The sequence below is a fragment of the Neocloeon triangulifer genome, unplaced genomic scaffold (assembly GCF_031216515.1).
Source record: "Neocloeon triangulifer isolate White Clay Creek 2 clone unplaced genomic scaffold, ASM3121651v1 ptg000015l, whole genome shotgun sequence".
Taxonomy (NCBI): domain Eukaryota; kingdom Metazoa; phylum Arthropoda; class Insecta; order Ephemeroptera; family Baetidae; genus Neocloeon; species Neocloeon triangulifer.
This window is the reverse complement of record NW_026775557.1, coordinates 2,472,572-2,488,361: the sequence shown is the minus strand read 5'-3', so window position 1 is coordinate 2,488,361 and position 15,790 is coordinate 2,472,572. Positions and strand designations below refer to the sequence as shown.

At 36.8% G+C, this 15,790-nt stretch overlaps 1 protein-coding gene across 1 annotated transcript; it reads right to left on the bottom strand.

The window, feature by feature from the left end:
* Positions 1 to 11,944: 11,944 nt before the first annotated feature.
* On the bottom strand, positions 11,945 to 15,790 carry LOC132202354 (transcription factor sox-3-like). The gene is made up of 2 exons (XM_059629210.1): positions 15,651 to 15,790; positions 11,945 to 13,144 (listed from the first exon to the last, which is right to left on the bottom strand). The coding sequence occupies exon 2, from the start codon at positions 13,140 to 13,142 to the stop codon at positions 12,297 to 12,299; it is 846 nt and encodes a 281-aa protein (XP_059485193.1). The 5' UTR covers positions 13,143 to 13,144; positions 15,651 to 15,790; the 3' UTR covers positions 11,945 to 12,296.

Here is a 15,790-nt window from a genome sequence, read left to right as displayed (position 1 = left end):
GCAACACTGAGACTAATCGAACGTTTGGGATAGAGACAGAGAGGGTTGTAAACTAAAAATGAAAAATTATTTTATGCATTTATGAAATTCAATACTTAAGAGTGAACATATCATTACAATTACAAGTGTAGCAAATGAAGCCAGTACTATAGTCTGCATGATGGAGACGAATGGTCTAAAATTTGAATGAGCAGTGGAAAATAATCACTAGAAAATAATAATTTGTTTCCGCCAGCAATGCGCACTATAATAATATTGGTTGACTTACGAACGGAAATGAACAAGCTTTTGCGAAAATCAGAGTTTTTAATTTCTCAGTCTTCTATGTAATTTTCCAAGTTATTGAAAATTGCACATGATAAAGTATTAAAAAGTATCAAATAATATATATTTATTTTTTTCAAATAAATTTCAGTATATATGTAAAAATTTTTATTTTTACTTTATGGCAATATTGGTAATTATATGTAATCATGTGTATCATTTCCGATTTTACTGCATCATTATAATAATATATACAATTATTGGTGCCGGATGACGTCGAGTAAAAAGCAACTCATAATCATGTTTTTCCTGTGGAAAAATGATCAATTGTGTGCTTCTATACGTCTACGTAATTATTTAATTTGAATTCTGCGTAGAGGAATTGTTGGAGAGTTAATTAGTTTATTAATTATTGACGCTGAGAGGAAATGACAATGTGCAATGTTGGAATCTTTGGAAAAGCTTTCGAACCAATTAACTCTCAAACATTTTACATCACGTGTGAGAGAACCAACTGGTTTGAGATCAGGATGCAAATGCTTTGTGGATTTTTAGTTAATTTTAATTTTGCTTTGCTGTGCCAGATGAAATTTTTTCTACTCCGAGAAAATACAAAGGTAATTTTCACATCAAATATGATTTTTGTACTGTATAAGTGCTGGTGAGGTTTAAAATAATAAGTTTATTATCATTATTGTAACAGGGGGGAGTTATTGATTTCATAATATTGATCCTCTTCACCTGTGGGAATGATACATTAAAATAAACTCCCATAGCCCCATGGGGCTGGCCAGCTTCTCTCAATTTGTACCGGGTTTCTACAAGCTCCTGCTACACATTAAAACTTTGACTAGTTTTAGCTAATAATTGAACCCTTATTAAAACATTCAATTCATAAGTATATTTAGCAGAATCTTAAGTGTTTTTGGTTTTGGCTGCCAACTGCTATCCAAGTTCCAAGTAGAAAAATCACAATTTATCTTAATTTTTATAGAATATAACAAATAATACATTTTTTGTTAACTTTGAACAGGCTAATAAGATTTCATGGTTATATATAGTATTGATACTAAAATGATAAAAAAGAAATTGGAGACGGTTAATCCTCCTTGTTTGAATGAACTGTATTATATAATTTCTTTGGCTCACAGTGTGCGAGTAAAAAAATCATAAACATCAAATAAAAAATTCATAAGAAACGAGAAATATGAACTCCTATTTTCCTTATTTTTAAAATAAAAACAAGTTAGATTTCCAATTCTTATGCCCAATTATTAAGATTGCATGTTCGTTGACTTCGCTTTGCACATTGAGACATCAATCGGCCTCTTTTGGCGCTAAAACTCGAGCACACAAGCCCTTTTTGGTGCAGGTGAGCTCTTTTCAGCCCATTCTCAGAAAAATGCAATCCTCCGAGTACCATCACAGTAAAATAAACCGCCGGCGATTCATTGAGTGCCATTCACGCAAGACAGGTATAGGATGGGGGAAAAAGCAGCTCCACTTTTTATACAATAATAATATATTTTGGTGGCGGGGCCGACAGAAATTTCATCAATGAATTTCGGTTCCCAGGCGGGCGTCCTGCCAGTTTATTGTGAGAAAAAGAAACATCTACGCAGCGCTTTGTGCCGAAAACTCACCCCGAACTGGGAAAGAAGCGAAACTCAATCAATGGGAATCGCTATTGTGAGCTGCAGGGCGAGGGGCGGCCGTGTAAAAAATTCCTCGGGCTTTGAAAACAGCCTGGTTTTATTATTTTCCATGGGCCGAAGATGCTGACGGAGGCCCGAATGCCGCGCATACCTTACCTGCTGCTGCCGACCGGGTGTCAGAGATGCTGCGAGAGAGATGCCTCGCTAGACAGCATGACGCTTCATACATTTCCAACTAACACACTATAAATACGCGAGCGAGCAAGCGGTCTCCCGCCTCAAAAGGGAAAGAAATTCGTAAACAGATTGGAATCTCACCTGCTCAACCGGCGTGGGCCGTGGATTTGAGAGTTGCGGCCACCGCATAATGCGCGAGAATTTTTTCTGCCTCTCGTCATAAATATTATAGTGTTAGGCATTTTTTAGGATGACTTGGGAATTATTTTGTGCGCAGGACAATAATTCGAAATTCCTCTATAATGACACCTTTTGAATTGGCCTTTTGTCGGGAATAAAAACACATACAAAAAGTGCATAATCACAAATTAATACAAATGATCAATGAAAAGAAACTTTGCACAAATTAAATAAGGAATATTTAAAATATGCTTCATATATTTCTATCAAGCAGCTGTCCGCAACTCCTTGAGAAGTTATTCTGGCTTAAATTCTGATTTATAGCAAAACGTTTGAATGACATGGATATAATTTTAAAAGATTCCTAAGCAGAAGAAAAACTCACTTTTAATTTTTTCCAAAGAAATGTAATAGATTTGATTTATAACTCATTTTTTTCATGTAAAAATTTTAACTTTTTATAAGTTGAAATCAAAATTATTGAATATCTTTTAATTAATCTTAATTTGGTAATACTCTTTATTTTGAAATGATTTCCCATTTTTCTGAAAGTAACAAGACAATTTTAATAAAATAATTCTCATTTTTGCTTTATTTTTACCCGTATTATGGTTAAAGACAGTTTTCTGCTATTTATTTATTTTTATTTCGAAACATTTTGATTTCAAGTCTTGGCAATCCAGATGATTACTCGGTTGTTTGCTCATCTCTCTGGTCCAACTTCATTGCGACGCACAATCAGACTAAAAGCATCAATACCAATCTCGGCTCTCGCAACACCCTTTTCCGCACCAGCAACGTGTAGAAATAATAATGGTCGCAGTCTCTTTCGGGCGGCGATCATGAAAGCTATTTGTTTTTTACGAGTGTCGCGAGACCAATTCCAGCTCTTTAATTGCTTAATTCACGGCGCTGCCGGCAGAGAGACGCGGAGAATTAATTCAGCCAGACGCTTTATTACGCGCGCATTGTCATGATAATTCTCGAAAATAATGACATTAGAGTGGAACCACTGCTTTGGGTTCTCCTTTAGGGCGGCGCTGTTTTTTTCCTGCACAAATTGCTATGAAAACATCTCATTCAAATTTCACAAGAATAAATGATATTTTATGTGGATGTTAATGGAAATAAACGGGGGAAGAGGGGGAGCGATTTATATAATATATACAAAAGAGGCCCCGCGCGCCGCCAGCAGAGAGAGGAACGGCACAAAAGAGAGCCGAGAGGAAAAATGCGACTGGATTCCTATGACAAGATTTCATATGTGATCACATATTGTGATGCTAATGTGCCTTTTTATTCTCCCCGGTCGGTCTCTCTCTTTCTCGCTCGCTCAGCGGCGTTTTTCGGCAGCCGCCCTTAAGTATGTGCTGCTGTTCTTTCGCTTTATTTCTCTCTTCGCGTGCGAGTTAAATTCAAAGCAGAGTCAATTTTAATTCTGTTTTTTGTTATAATCTCGCACACAATCCAGATGGAGATTGCCAGATTGGACGTTCCTCCAATTAATCTCTTATTCCCATTCAATCTCTCTCACTCTTGTCTCATCTCGTGATTTTTTCTTTTTTGCATTATCGCTGCTGTAATAATAAAATCTGCTCCGGTTTCCTTTGAATATTTACGCAGAGATCAAATTGAGATTTTGATAATTGATTTGCTTTTGAGATGATCGAGTTATTTCGCTTCATTCGAGCCATGCTGGCGACTCAGTCATTATAATAACCAGTCAGGCATGCACACAAGTAATAGTAGCCGGCTTGGAGCTGTCAGATGTTTGCTGCTGGCGGATAATAGACACAAAAGGGCGCGACTAAATTAACAGCAAAAGATTTCGCAGACGGCTGAACGGCATGGAAATCGCTGGTTTGATTTATTTTGCAATGTTCTGCAACCTTCATGTTATGATACAAGTTTTTTTGTGATCAAATTTTTAAAATAATATAAAATTCTTTTATAATTATCTAAATTAATCTTATTATTAAAATAACGTTAATATATTACATTATTTGTGGAATTTAACATAAACTTCATAACTTAAAACTGAAGATTTTTTTTCAAGTGAAATTAATATGAACACACAATCGTGCTGAAAAGCGTAGAATTGAAATTTAAAAATTATCCTTTAAATTGGAATCGAACTGTATTAAATGCTCAAAATAAATTTTATAATTTAATTTTTTGGAAGAACAGTTCATCATATTCTATTAAATCTTTAATGTAAAAATTAATTCTGGTTTTTAATCATTTTTAATGTTATTTTAATAATAAATTACATAATCTAAGAAAAACCCTTTGGCAAAATTAGAAAATAGAGATTTCCCAACTGCTGAATTTCTTTTTTCTAAACCTTATTTTTACTTTTTTATGTGAGAAGACATTTTTCAATGTCCGATTTCCAATATTTTTTGTCATTCTCTTCTCTCCAATTTTTCCCCAACAAGCAAATCGGATTCGTTCTATTATAATTTGATTTTCTTATTGCTTGAAGTGGAAAAATTATTCAGTCACACAAATTTGCCTGTACCACCGTGAGAAAGCTCAATTTTGTTTCGCACGTCAGGCTTAAAATGTACTTGGAAACAATTTCAACCCTCATCACGTTGAGACGAGCAACTGCCTGCGCGCACCCTTGAAACCAAAACTCTCCAGAGAAAATTGCTCCTCCAACTGGAAAAAATAAATCCCTGGCAGGAAAGACAGAGAGACACAAAACTCGATTTGAAGCTCAGGAGAAAACAGCAGCACCCTATTGTCCCGCGGCTCCCTGAGGAGCGAGTCGCAGAAGCCAGCGCAGCGTATTATTCTTTTCTCTCCATTCTTGACCACGACACGTCCCTGCTGTGTTTTTTGTGCGAGGAGAAAAATAGAAAATCGGTGGTGAAGTGAATAGAGAAGCCTGTGGCAGCTGCATTGTGATGCACACACAAGCAGCAAAACATCACAACCTTGACACCAACCCACCTACGCATTTGAAAAGAACGCGATTTTTTGTGCCGTCAAAAACAAAGGGCGGAGAAAATTACCTGAAAAACTTTACTGCTTCTTCTATTACCCACCATAAAATTTAAGTGCCTCGCATTTTTATTGAGCCTCGCATAAAAGTTGTTTGTGTGTATTCGTTGTTGTGGTCAATTCGAAAGGAAACCTTAAAATTTCAGGCTAGCTCCGTCCATTATTCTCTTTTGTATAATTCATGTGCGTTGTTCGGAAAATAGAAACTTATAGGGCATCCTGTTTTATAATATGTTTGTACGTATTCGTTTTTATACCTATTTATTTCTCCCTGAACGTTTTATGGCGCACAATAAATGCTGCTGCTGGAGAGTCCATCGCTCTGAAATGGCCAGCCAGCTTTTCATTGGCTTTGTGAATTTTCACTTGGCTCATTTGATGCCAAGTTCGCCTTGTGCGCCAGCCATGGATCCCTTTCAGAGGGTAAGCACAAAGGCACGCCTTAAAAGAGCCTTTCTTGCCTCATGTCAAGTTTTAGGGGCCCACAATGGTAATTAAGTTGTTCAAAATTTGTTTGCCTCCGCTCCGTGTTAGGATTGGACATTTGTGGGGCAGCAAAGTTTTTACAAAATAATTTCCTTTGTGCCAAACACGCTCTCAAACACAAAATAATATTTCCTATTCGGTGCAATTGGTTTATTTTGAAACAAAAGGTTATCAGAAGAACGCAGGAAAAGTTACTTTTATCAATATAATTAAAATGTAATAAAATATTTAAAACAAATTAAAAAATTTTTAAGTAATTTTCAAACTTGTTTCAAACAGTTGCTGGATAATTATTTTTTATATGAAACGTAAATTTTTTGAACCCTATTAATATCTTTTGTTGTTTTTCTTCTGAAATTTTATTGATGGAATTAAATTTAAAAATTGTTTTTTAAGCTAATATTTATTTGTATCTGTTTGCCTTGGTATATAACGCCTGAAATCAAATGATGAATCTCGATAATTAAAACGTAAAAAAAATTCGCATATTGAAGAAGAAAAGCAAGGAATAAAAATAATTAAAAAATAAAAAGTTGCACGAAGGGCGATTTGCCTTTTGACGGGGAAACGGCGGCGGCGCGTTCGCACAAATACGCCAAGAAGTGGTTTTTAATTGAAATCTGCTGGATTTGGAGAGCTCCCCATAGCTGCTGCATATCAAAAAGTAAGCTCTAATTGCTGATGGCGTCTGCGAGGGCCCCATTCATTATTTACAGCATCTCGCAGCAGCAACCACCGCGTGCGCGCTTAAAAAGCTGCTATTCAGAGCCGCGCGCGCCGAGTTAAAAATGCCTCACCTTATTAAATCAAATATAATTAATGGAGAGAGAGAAGAGAAGCATGGGGAGAGCGAGGAGCAATTCATCCAACCACCCGGCAAACCGAACCGCGGCTTCAAGTTGAGCTCCTTGAGTGCATGCAGCGTTGAATTCACTTTGCTGCTCTCCTATATATGAGCTGCAATCTCATCTCATATCACTAATTGTAAGGCAGAAAAAAAAATTATCAGCAAAATTTATCAAAAGCTGCGATGAATGAGCCGTCAGGTAATTCATTCAAATGAATTAATGATGGAGAGTCAAGAGGGGTTTTTTTATATTTTAGGCTCTTTTCCTATTATATTTTGAATTTAAATAAATTTTTTACTGGAATTCCATTACAGCTTTAAAAAATTTGTTATGATTCTAAATGTATATAAATGATGTATTTAACCAGCAATACCTGTTCAAGCAAAATGAAATTTCGAAAGGAAATGCAATTTTTGGGTTTACCTTATGTTTGGTTTCTTTGTAACTTGTGGAATTCAAATTTTTTTTATGCAATAATTGAACTTTAAATATATATTTATTTAATTTTTATTCATCAAATTGGAGTCATATAAAATTCAAACCGATCATAAATAAGCATATTCAAATTTAATTAGGCTTTTAATTGTATGTAATTGAAATAAATTTTAGTGCATAGTTGTAATACTACATGATTTTGAAATTGTTTTTATTTATTTTTATTAAATTTAAATGTTATAGGCAATATCAGAAAATAATTGTAATTTTAATTATATATTGAGCTTAGCAAATCCAATTCACGTCAGAGCTCTCTTCGTGCTATTAATTGAAATGAAAATTCTGGAAAATCATTACCTATGCTTTTGCATCCCTTGGAGGAGGAGTTTGTTTTGAGTCGCTGCTTTCTCCGCGAGTTAAGGGTTGAGCTCTCGCGATTCTGCACCCGTGAGCGGATAGCAGCTTTTTGCGGGGTGCAATAAGCGCTGCTGCGTGCGTGCCCTGACGAGTTAGTGAGCGTGCATAAGCTAGCGAACATAATTGAACAGATCTTGATGTTTAGCATATGCGAACTTTAGAGAGAACGAGCGAGCGACGGTGCGTTAAGGGAGGCAAGGGGTGCAGCCTTGTGGGGGAGGATGTTCAGCAAAACTTATTAAGAAGCGATGAATAAAAAGCAGAGAAGCGTGAGCGCCACGTTTTCAAGCAGGGGACCACTTGCGGCTGCACACCCGAATCAATTAATCCGCCGAGCTCAGACTAGAGAGAGAGTTGAATATTAAAGTGCGTTTATTTGTTTGCTGTCCCGCGGGGGCAAGTCGGCGTGCGGACGCTCGAATAATGCACTTGGCTGCAAATTGAATGCGGTTTCCAATCTGATGACGTTCAAGTTTGTAACAAATACGCGGGGATTTAAATTAGTATTTAAAAATTATACCAAATTTATCTTATTCCAAAATCTATAATATAATTATGCTGGAAAATTTGTTTCATTTTATAATGAAATTTAGTGAGAAAGAAGGTTAATTAAATTCTTAATGCGACAGCTTAAAAACTTGTAAAAAAATCAATAATGCAAAAATCACGTTTTTCAACGATTTACAAAATAATTATTTTTCTCAAAATTTTGAACGAAAAAACCCCACTTTATTTGTTTGAGTATTTAAATTATCTTTTAAAAGGTGTCTACGGACTTTGGCACTTGAATTATTTTACTTGACTTAAACAGCTTTAAATGCAGAATGCCTCCTCTAAATTTTAATTGATTAATGAATAAAATAAATATTCAGTTTCCTGAAATATATTTGCTATAAAAAACCGCATATTGAAAAATTGTAACCTCTCTTTTCTTATCATTTTATTAAACAAAGAATAGTAAATTATTCAAAATATTGATCCGTATAAAATCTATTACAAAAAATCACCTTTGTTTCGCACACACCTCGAGAGGGGTGCCAAAATTAGAGTTGCACACTCTTCCATGCTAGTTGGCAAGCAACAGCGAGTCCCATAGCGACCGGCAGAGTGTAAGATCATTAAATAATAATATAACGAACGCGTTTAACGATGAGCGAGTACCAGTGGAGCGTGTGCACGCGCGTCGCGCATTCAATAAAAAGCTCCGGAATATAATATTTTGAGCGAGCGAAGAGAGAGCAGGGTTGAATCACCTGCGCTTATGTACTTAAAGGATGACATTTCTGTTGTCTGGCGCGCCATTATGTTGCGCAGAGAACGGTGTGTACGTATGCAAGAGTGATTCCATTGTGGAACTGTTTTAATTAAACAGCTTTATTGAATAGAACGGCGGCGGCGGCGGAGGCAATCCTCCTCCCCTGTAGCTATCTTATGTTCTGCCAGAGCACAGGTACCTCTCGTTCTCCATATATATATTAACATGTAAAACAGCAGCGAGCGAGCGAGAGATGCGCTGTATGTATTAAGGTATGCATGAATAAAAGGTAGAGCCGAGCATTATTCGACGACAATGGGCCTCCGCTGCTGCCTCTGCCGCTGCGAGAGAGAGGAGCTCTTATTCTCATCATCACTACTCTCTGCTTCGCCGCCATTATTTTTCCAGCATTATTCCCTTCATCACTCCTTCCTTCCTCCATTGTGCTGTGCAAAAATACATTCGCGCACAATGAAACAGACTGAGTGAGAACAACACGCACTCAAAACGGACGCTCTCATTTTTCCTCTATATTTTTTCATTTCGCATTCTCTCCTGCGCTGCTCTCCGCCAACAACAAATAAAGCTCTTCTTTTCATATCACGTGTCAATGAATATACACAAATTTATCCTTCCCTAGAAAATTGTTCATGTGAATTTTTTTTTAATTTTTCATATTAAATTGTGCTGATTAACAAAAAAATAATTAATACAATAGTAGAGTTTATTATTCACTTCATATTTTGCTTTTTTTACTACCCACGATGCAACCTCAAACTCATTTGCTGGGTTAAAAGAGTTACATGAAAATTTTTTATTCCTTGGCTGGTTTACTAAAATAAAGTTTAAAGCAAAGAAAACGACAAACATGAGAGAGAATTATGCCTTCTTAATGCAATGTTTACCCTGTCGATGTTCCAATTTCAAGTACCACAGGTTATGTGACGCAGTTAGCATTTATGGATATATAAATATGGCTGTAAATCAGTTAATTGTTTGCATGCCTCCAAAATAATTAGGATAATTATTTTTTTTTTTTTTTATCAAAACTCGCGGCAAATTTGCAAACTTCATTATTTTTGTGTGATGAGAAATAAATTTGCTTAATAGAAGCACTTTAAAGATAAATTGCGTGTGTTTATGCAAATTTCATTGTTCAAGCTCTTCAAATTGTCGGGTTGTAATTTTTTTTATTAGCATCATTTTTTTATTATTTTCAAAGGTGAAGTAAGAGTCAATTATAGCTCAAAGTGCTGAAACATAATATATAATGAATTTGCTTGTTGCAGGGAATAGCATGCAGAGCGTGAAAAATATCGGAAAAATTCAGAATTATTGATTTCATTCATCTCTATATTTTATTCTTTTTCTCATATTCTGAATTTTTCATTTATGATTTTTGAATATTTGGATGATTTATCTCGTTAGAAAGACTTTTTTGCTACACCATCAACCAATAAACTAAATTTTCAACCATATCAAAAAAGTACGGATCTGATTCCGCGCTCTATCACGTTTATTTATTATAAAAAAAAAATATATATAACTTATTTAGAGTAATATTAACATTATTCATATAAAATACGATATAAAACAAAACTTTTAAGTGCGTCAGTTTTAACCACGCAGCTCTCTAAAACTCTCAAATGCGTCGAGCAAAAAAATCAAGTGGCGAGCGAAACTTTTGTATTCAAGAGCCAAAGCATTATTATAGTTGCGCCTAAACTCTTTTTCTGACCTTGCTTGCGCTTGAGCGGGCTTGAGAGAGGAGAGAAGCGAACACTAGAAAAACGAACAGCCTCTCGCAGCAATTCACTCTGCAGCTTGAAAGTATTATATTTTCTCAATGCGCGCATAACAATATTGGCCGTGTGCGGAATGAAATAAGAAAAGGCCAAAGGGGTTCGATAAAAGGCCCTTCGCGCGGGATAATATGAAAGGGTTAAATATCGCACAGGTCGCTTTTTATTCCAAAGTGCCTTTTTGTTAAGTGAGGACTTGCAGCTGTCATTTTTGTTTCGACTCGTGTTTATTTGTTTCGCTCACGCAATCATCATTATCAAAAAAGCGCTCTCAATCAAGGTGTGCACAAAAGGGAAATCAAAATCGCAATTTCGCCTTTTGTCGGATAACGAGTCGTGACTTGATTGAGGGGTTTCTTTTTCAATTCCGAGACTCTCTTATATATATTGAAACCCTTTCGATTCGATAAAGAAATTGTTTACCAAGAGAAACCAAATGTGCTTGTTATAATAATGAGAGGTATACCTGAGTGCATTCAAATGCAATTGGAACTCTTTCAACTGCTCTGACAAAGAAAGGCCGTCGGAGCAATGACACACCATCATCAAAGCATTTCTTTTGCTCCTTCTTCCACATTTCATCCTGGCCAGGACCTGCAGCTCTTTCACGTGATTAGGCTGCTTTGTGCAACTCTCGACGACTGCTTTTTATACACGGTAAGACTTCTGACAATGAGTAATTGATTTATTTATTTGCTGCAGCCTTTCATGGTCTGCAGTGTGGCGTGGCTCATTGTCCGCTCAGAGCATGTGCATTTTTTATTTTATATCCTACGAGGGGAGGGAATGGTGAAAATAAATAATAATGCGAATAACTTTTCGAGAGTTCTCTGCTGCTCCTGCGTTAAAAATGAAATGTGTACAAAAACATCAAGCACAACTTTGTGGTGCTCTCTTTTAGCGACTGACTGAGAAAACGCTCGAGTAACTCGAATGAAAGAAGGCAGCTCGCGATTATATATTTCAAGTCTTTCGGGGGCGCAGTCAAAAGGCGGAGAGTGTAGCAGCGAGCGGCGCATTTTGTCACTAATTAGTGAGTGCGTCGGATTTTTTGATTCCCCTTGACTTTATTTCCCATTCAGAGGAGGCTTAAACTTATATGCCAGGCAAACTCGAGAGGCCACAACGCGCGCTTTTATACTTTTTTTTCCCATCAAAAGAACTTTTGGATTCGCGCAGAACTCTTTTATATATGGTTTTACAGCCAGTTATTCAAATTCAATTTACATGAAACTTTATTCATTCATCAAAAGGACTAAGACCTCAAAAATATGGTGCTGTATTCAAAGAAAGTTAAAAAGGCTGTTATTTTGTATCAAAAAGGGTACAAGTATGTTTGCAATTAAATTGGTGAAGAATTATTTGTTTCGATAACACTTTTATTGTCATCATAATTATTATAATCGGAGAGATTTACAGGACATTCAATATCAAAACAGACATTTTTGTTGTGTGTGCAATGCATATATCAATTCAGTATAGATCAACTTTTTACAACGAACTTTGGAGTTGATTCCTTTGCTTTATTAATTTGTCGATCTAAAATAATAGCACTAAATTAAGTAATAGAATATAAAATTAAATCAATACAACGTTTTCATTTTTATTTTTCAATAATTTGTACAACTTAAAAAAGGAACTTGGTTTAAATCAAAGCAAAAATGCGAGCAAAAATAAAAACACGCGCGCACATTTTCGCACAAGTCGGCTTATAATCAACGTCCTAAGTAAGAATTGAATTAACAAAGAACATGGCCAAAGGATTCGCTCAGTACATCACGGGCACAGACCTTCTGAGGACGTCCTCGCTGCTAGGGTAGGCAGCCGGAGACGGTTCTCGGTCGTCGCCCAAACTCTTGGGCGAGTGGAACGCCGTCAGTCCCTGCTGGGGCGCCTTGTCCCCGAAGGACAACCCTGACGGGGTCATGCCAGGGTACATGGACGAGTAGAAGGAGCTGACCAAGGAGGCGGCCGCGGCCGAGGAGGCGGCCATCTTGGCGGCCGTGTCACCAGCGGGCATGCCGTGGGTCGGCGAAGGTCCCTTTTCGTAGCTGGCAGGGGAGGCCAGGTAAGGGTTGGTGTGGTAGGGGAGACCCTTGGAGTGGTAGAGCGACTCGAACTGAGGGGAGGCGGCGAAGTAGGGGAGTGGGAAGGAGGCGTAGGGCGGCATGTTGGGGGCGGCGGGGGCGCCCTGAGGGGAATGGCACGCGTTCTTGGGGGCCTTGTGGGTCGAGCCGGGGGCCTTGGGCTTCCGGCGGGGGCGGTACTTGTAGTCAGGGTACTCCTTCATGTGCAGGGCGCGCAGCCGTTTGGCCTCGTCGATGAACGGCCGCTTTTCGTTTTCTCGAAGAAGTTTCCACTCGGCGCCCAGCCGCTTGCTGATCTCCGAGTTGTGCATTTTGGGGTTGTCCAGCGCGATTTTGCGGCGCTGGATGCGCGACCAGACCATGAAGGCGTTCATCGGCCGCTTGATGTGGTTGCTGACCGCCGACATGGGCGCTCCGAGGACGCCCGACGGGGGCGCCGTGGCCGCCTCCATGGAGGGAGCGTTGCTGAAGTGGTGCGCCAGAAGCGAATTGGCGGACAACATGCCGTAATTCGAGATGGCAGTCATAGCTGAAACAAAAACGAAAAAATATTTAGTTTTTTTTTTCAAAATAGGTGAATTAATTTTATTAAGAAAAAAAAATTATATTAAAAAATTATCTTGTATTGTATTGAAGGTAATAAAAAATACTTAAAATATATTCCCTGGTTATTACAAAAAAAAATATCTGCTTTTGAAAGAAGGAAATTAACCGATTATGACAAATACAAATTTAAATCTTTTAATTTTAATTTGATAAAAAATGAATTATTCAAGTACTTTTATTTGGTTAAATATGTTATTGAAGTTGTAAATTTTACATTTTAATCATTTAAAATATTATCCTATCCTTTATTAATGAGGGTGAACCAAAAGCCTAACCGAATTTTACCCACAATGCAATTTGATTAGCAGAATAATTTAGCCTGCCCTCAATGTTTGCAAAAAGTTAAGAGTGACAAAATAAATTTTTTGTTATTTTTTGAACATCAGAAGAAATATGCCGGATGAAGAAAGAATTATGTTGAAGAAAAAAATTATGCATCTTTCCCCCCCATGAAACATTATTTAAAATTATATAAAGAAATTTTTATAAGCAATAAATTCGTGATTTATGTTTAATTGTTTAATTTTGAGACCATCTCAAAACCAGTCCAACTAAAACCATCTGCAAATCCAATTAAAACGTCTCATTTAACACCGCGGCTCGGATGTTGAACGATTTTGCGCGTCAATAAGCAAAGGGTCGCGTCTCTTTGAGAGTAACAACAAACAATAAAATTGAATCGTGCGGCCGCACGCAATTTGAATAATCAAACACGGACCGCTGCTTCGGAGTGCCGAAGAAATAAAAGGGATTCACGCTGCTCTTCCGTCTCTCTTGTTGACGCTAATTTATTTTGTATGTTGCATTCGATTATTAATAATGGCAGCGAACAAATTATTCATACAGCAAGCAAGCAAGGGGCCCAACGAGCACATTATTTAATCTGGCAGCTTGAAGCTTTTGCCCATGGCTGCACGCTCAATTTATCATGCCGCTATTTACGAGACAATATTTTGCCGCTCGCACACAAGCGCGCGGGGGAAAGAAAAAGAGCCAAACATTAGCTCTCAGCATCATTGTTACAGATGAGGATAATAAAAACGCGATGATATCAAAGTAGGGGGAGGCTCTACATGGTACATATGCTCTTCTCCTATTATCATCAATTATCATCCCCCTCCCACATGCAAGCAATCGCGGCATTCATTTCATTATTCCCGGCGCGTTGATGATTAAAAATCGCACAAGAGCGTTTTGTGTGTTTAATAAAATCGTCCCCCGCTTTCATTAATTTCGCTGAGTGCTTTGTGTGTGTTGGCGCATTTTAAATCATCACACTCTCGAGATGATTATACGCGAGCCGAGTGTGGAAGAAGAGGAGTTTAGCGGCGAGTGCTGACCTCAAGTGCGTTCCACTTCAAAGTAAATTGTTCTGGACGTTTTTCGCTTTGATTTAATTTCGAACTCGCCATGCAAAGGACAAATAGCGGTGAGAGTCCAACAATCTTCCCAATTGACCGAAAAATAAATAATAAAAAGAAAAAATCAAAAGAAAAATTAACAAAAGCATCACTTGGTTTTTGGCTGCTATTAAATTAAAAAAAAAGTAGATTTTATAACTGCAATAAAGAACAAAATAGTGAAATAATGTTAAAATAAATATTGTTATAATAAAGGGAATTTAATAAAAAAAATAAACATATGGAAAGCATGAATATTCAATCAATTGGTTCACGTTAACAAATATTCTGGAAATAACTAGACAAAACTCAATCCTATAGCCGGAGCAAAGATTCAAATTAGATTCATTTTTCCCAATAATCTCAATTTCCCATCTCATGCATGTTTCAAAAGAAATTTTAAAATTCAAATGACATAAATGAAATTGTTTAAGTTTCAGAAACTAAAGGGTGGAAACTGATCAGTATTTTGTTTTTATTTTTATTCATCACAGTCGATAAACAATATTATGAAATTAAAGAAAAAAAGAGAAGACCAGGTTATCAATTGATAAAATAAAATAAAATTCAAGAAAATAAATAAGTTATAAAACTACTCCAACTAGTGAAAGCTCGTGAAATTAAAAATTAGGTTTTTTGCTTCAGATTTAAATTAAGCTAAAATCCCTATAATCAATTAGTTTGTAATTATTTTTGCCCACTTAACTTTTGTTTATGTTTAAATACAAAATCTCCTTGAGCCCTAGAGAAGAAAATAACGCATAAACTTTTCCCTTAAATTTAAATCAAATCGAAAGAATATTCTCGACTGTTTCTAAAACTCGACAATTTGGACTTATCCATTTTTATAAGGATCAAAAATTTAGCAGATAACTTAATAAAGAGCTTGCCATGCTAAATTTGATAAAATGAACAGCAAAAATTCAGATTTCAGTTCCATATTTAAGTTGCCAACCGAAACTTAAGCTCCAATTGGATTTAACTTGTGTCAATATGAGAAAAAAATTAAAACAATGAAAGTTCATTCACCTCTCAGTCAGTGGTTGAGTGTCGGGCTGGTGGAAGAAGAGGGCAAGAGCGTCTCTCGCATGCACAGGTCGAAGTTCGGGGGTCGCAGCAGTGACGAAGTTCCGCACCTGAACACAATCTAACCAGGAATGAGACCTTCC

Excerpts from the sequence above, each read along its gene's own strand:
- LOC132202354 (XM_059629210.1), bottom strand. The coding sequence starts at position 13,142 with ATGACTGCCATCTCGAATTACGGCATGTTGTCCGCCAATTCGCTTCTG.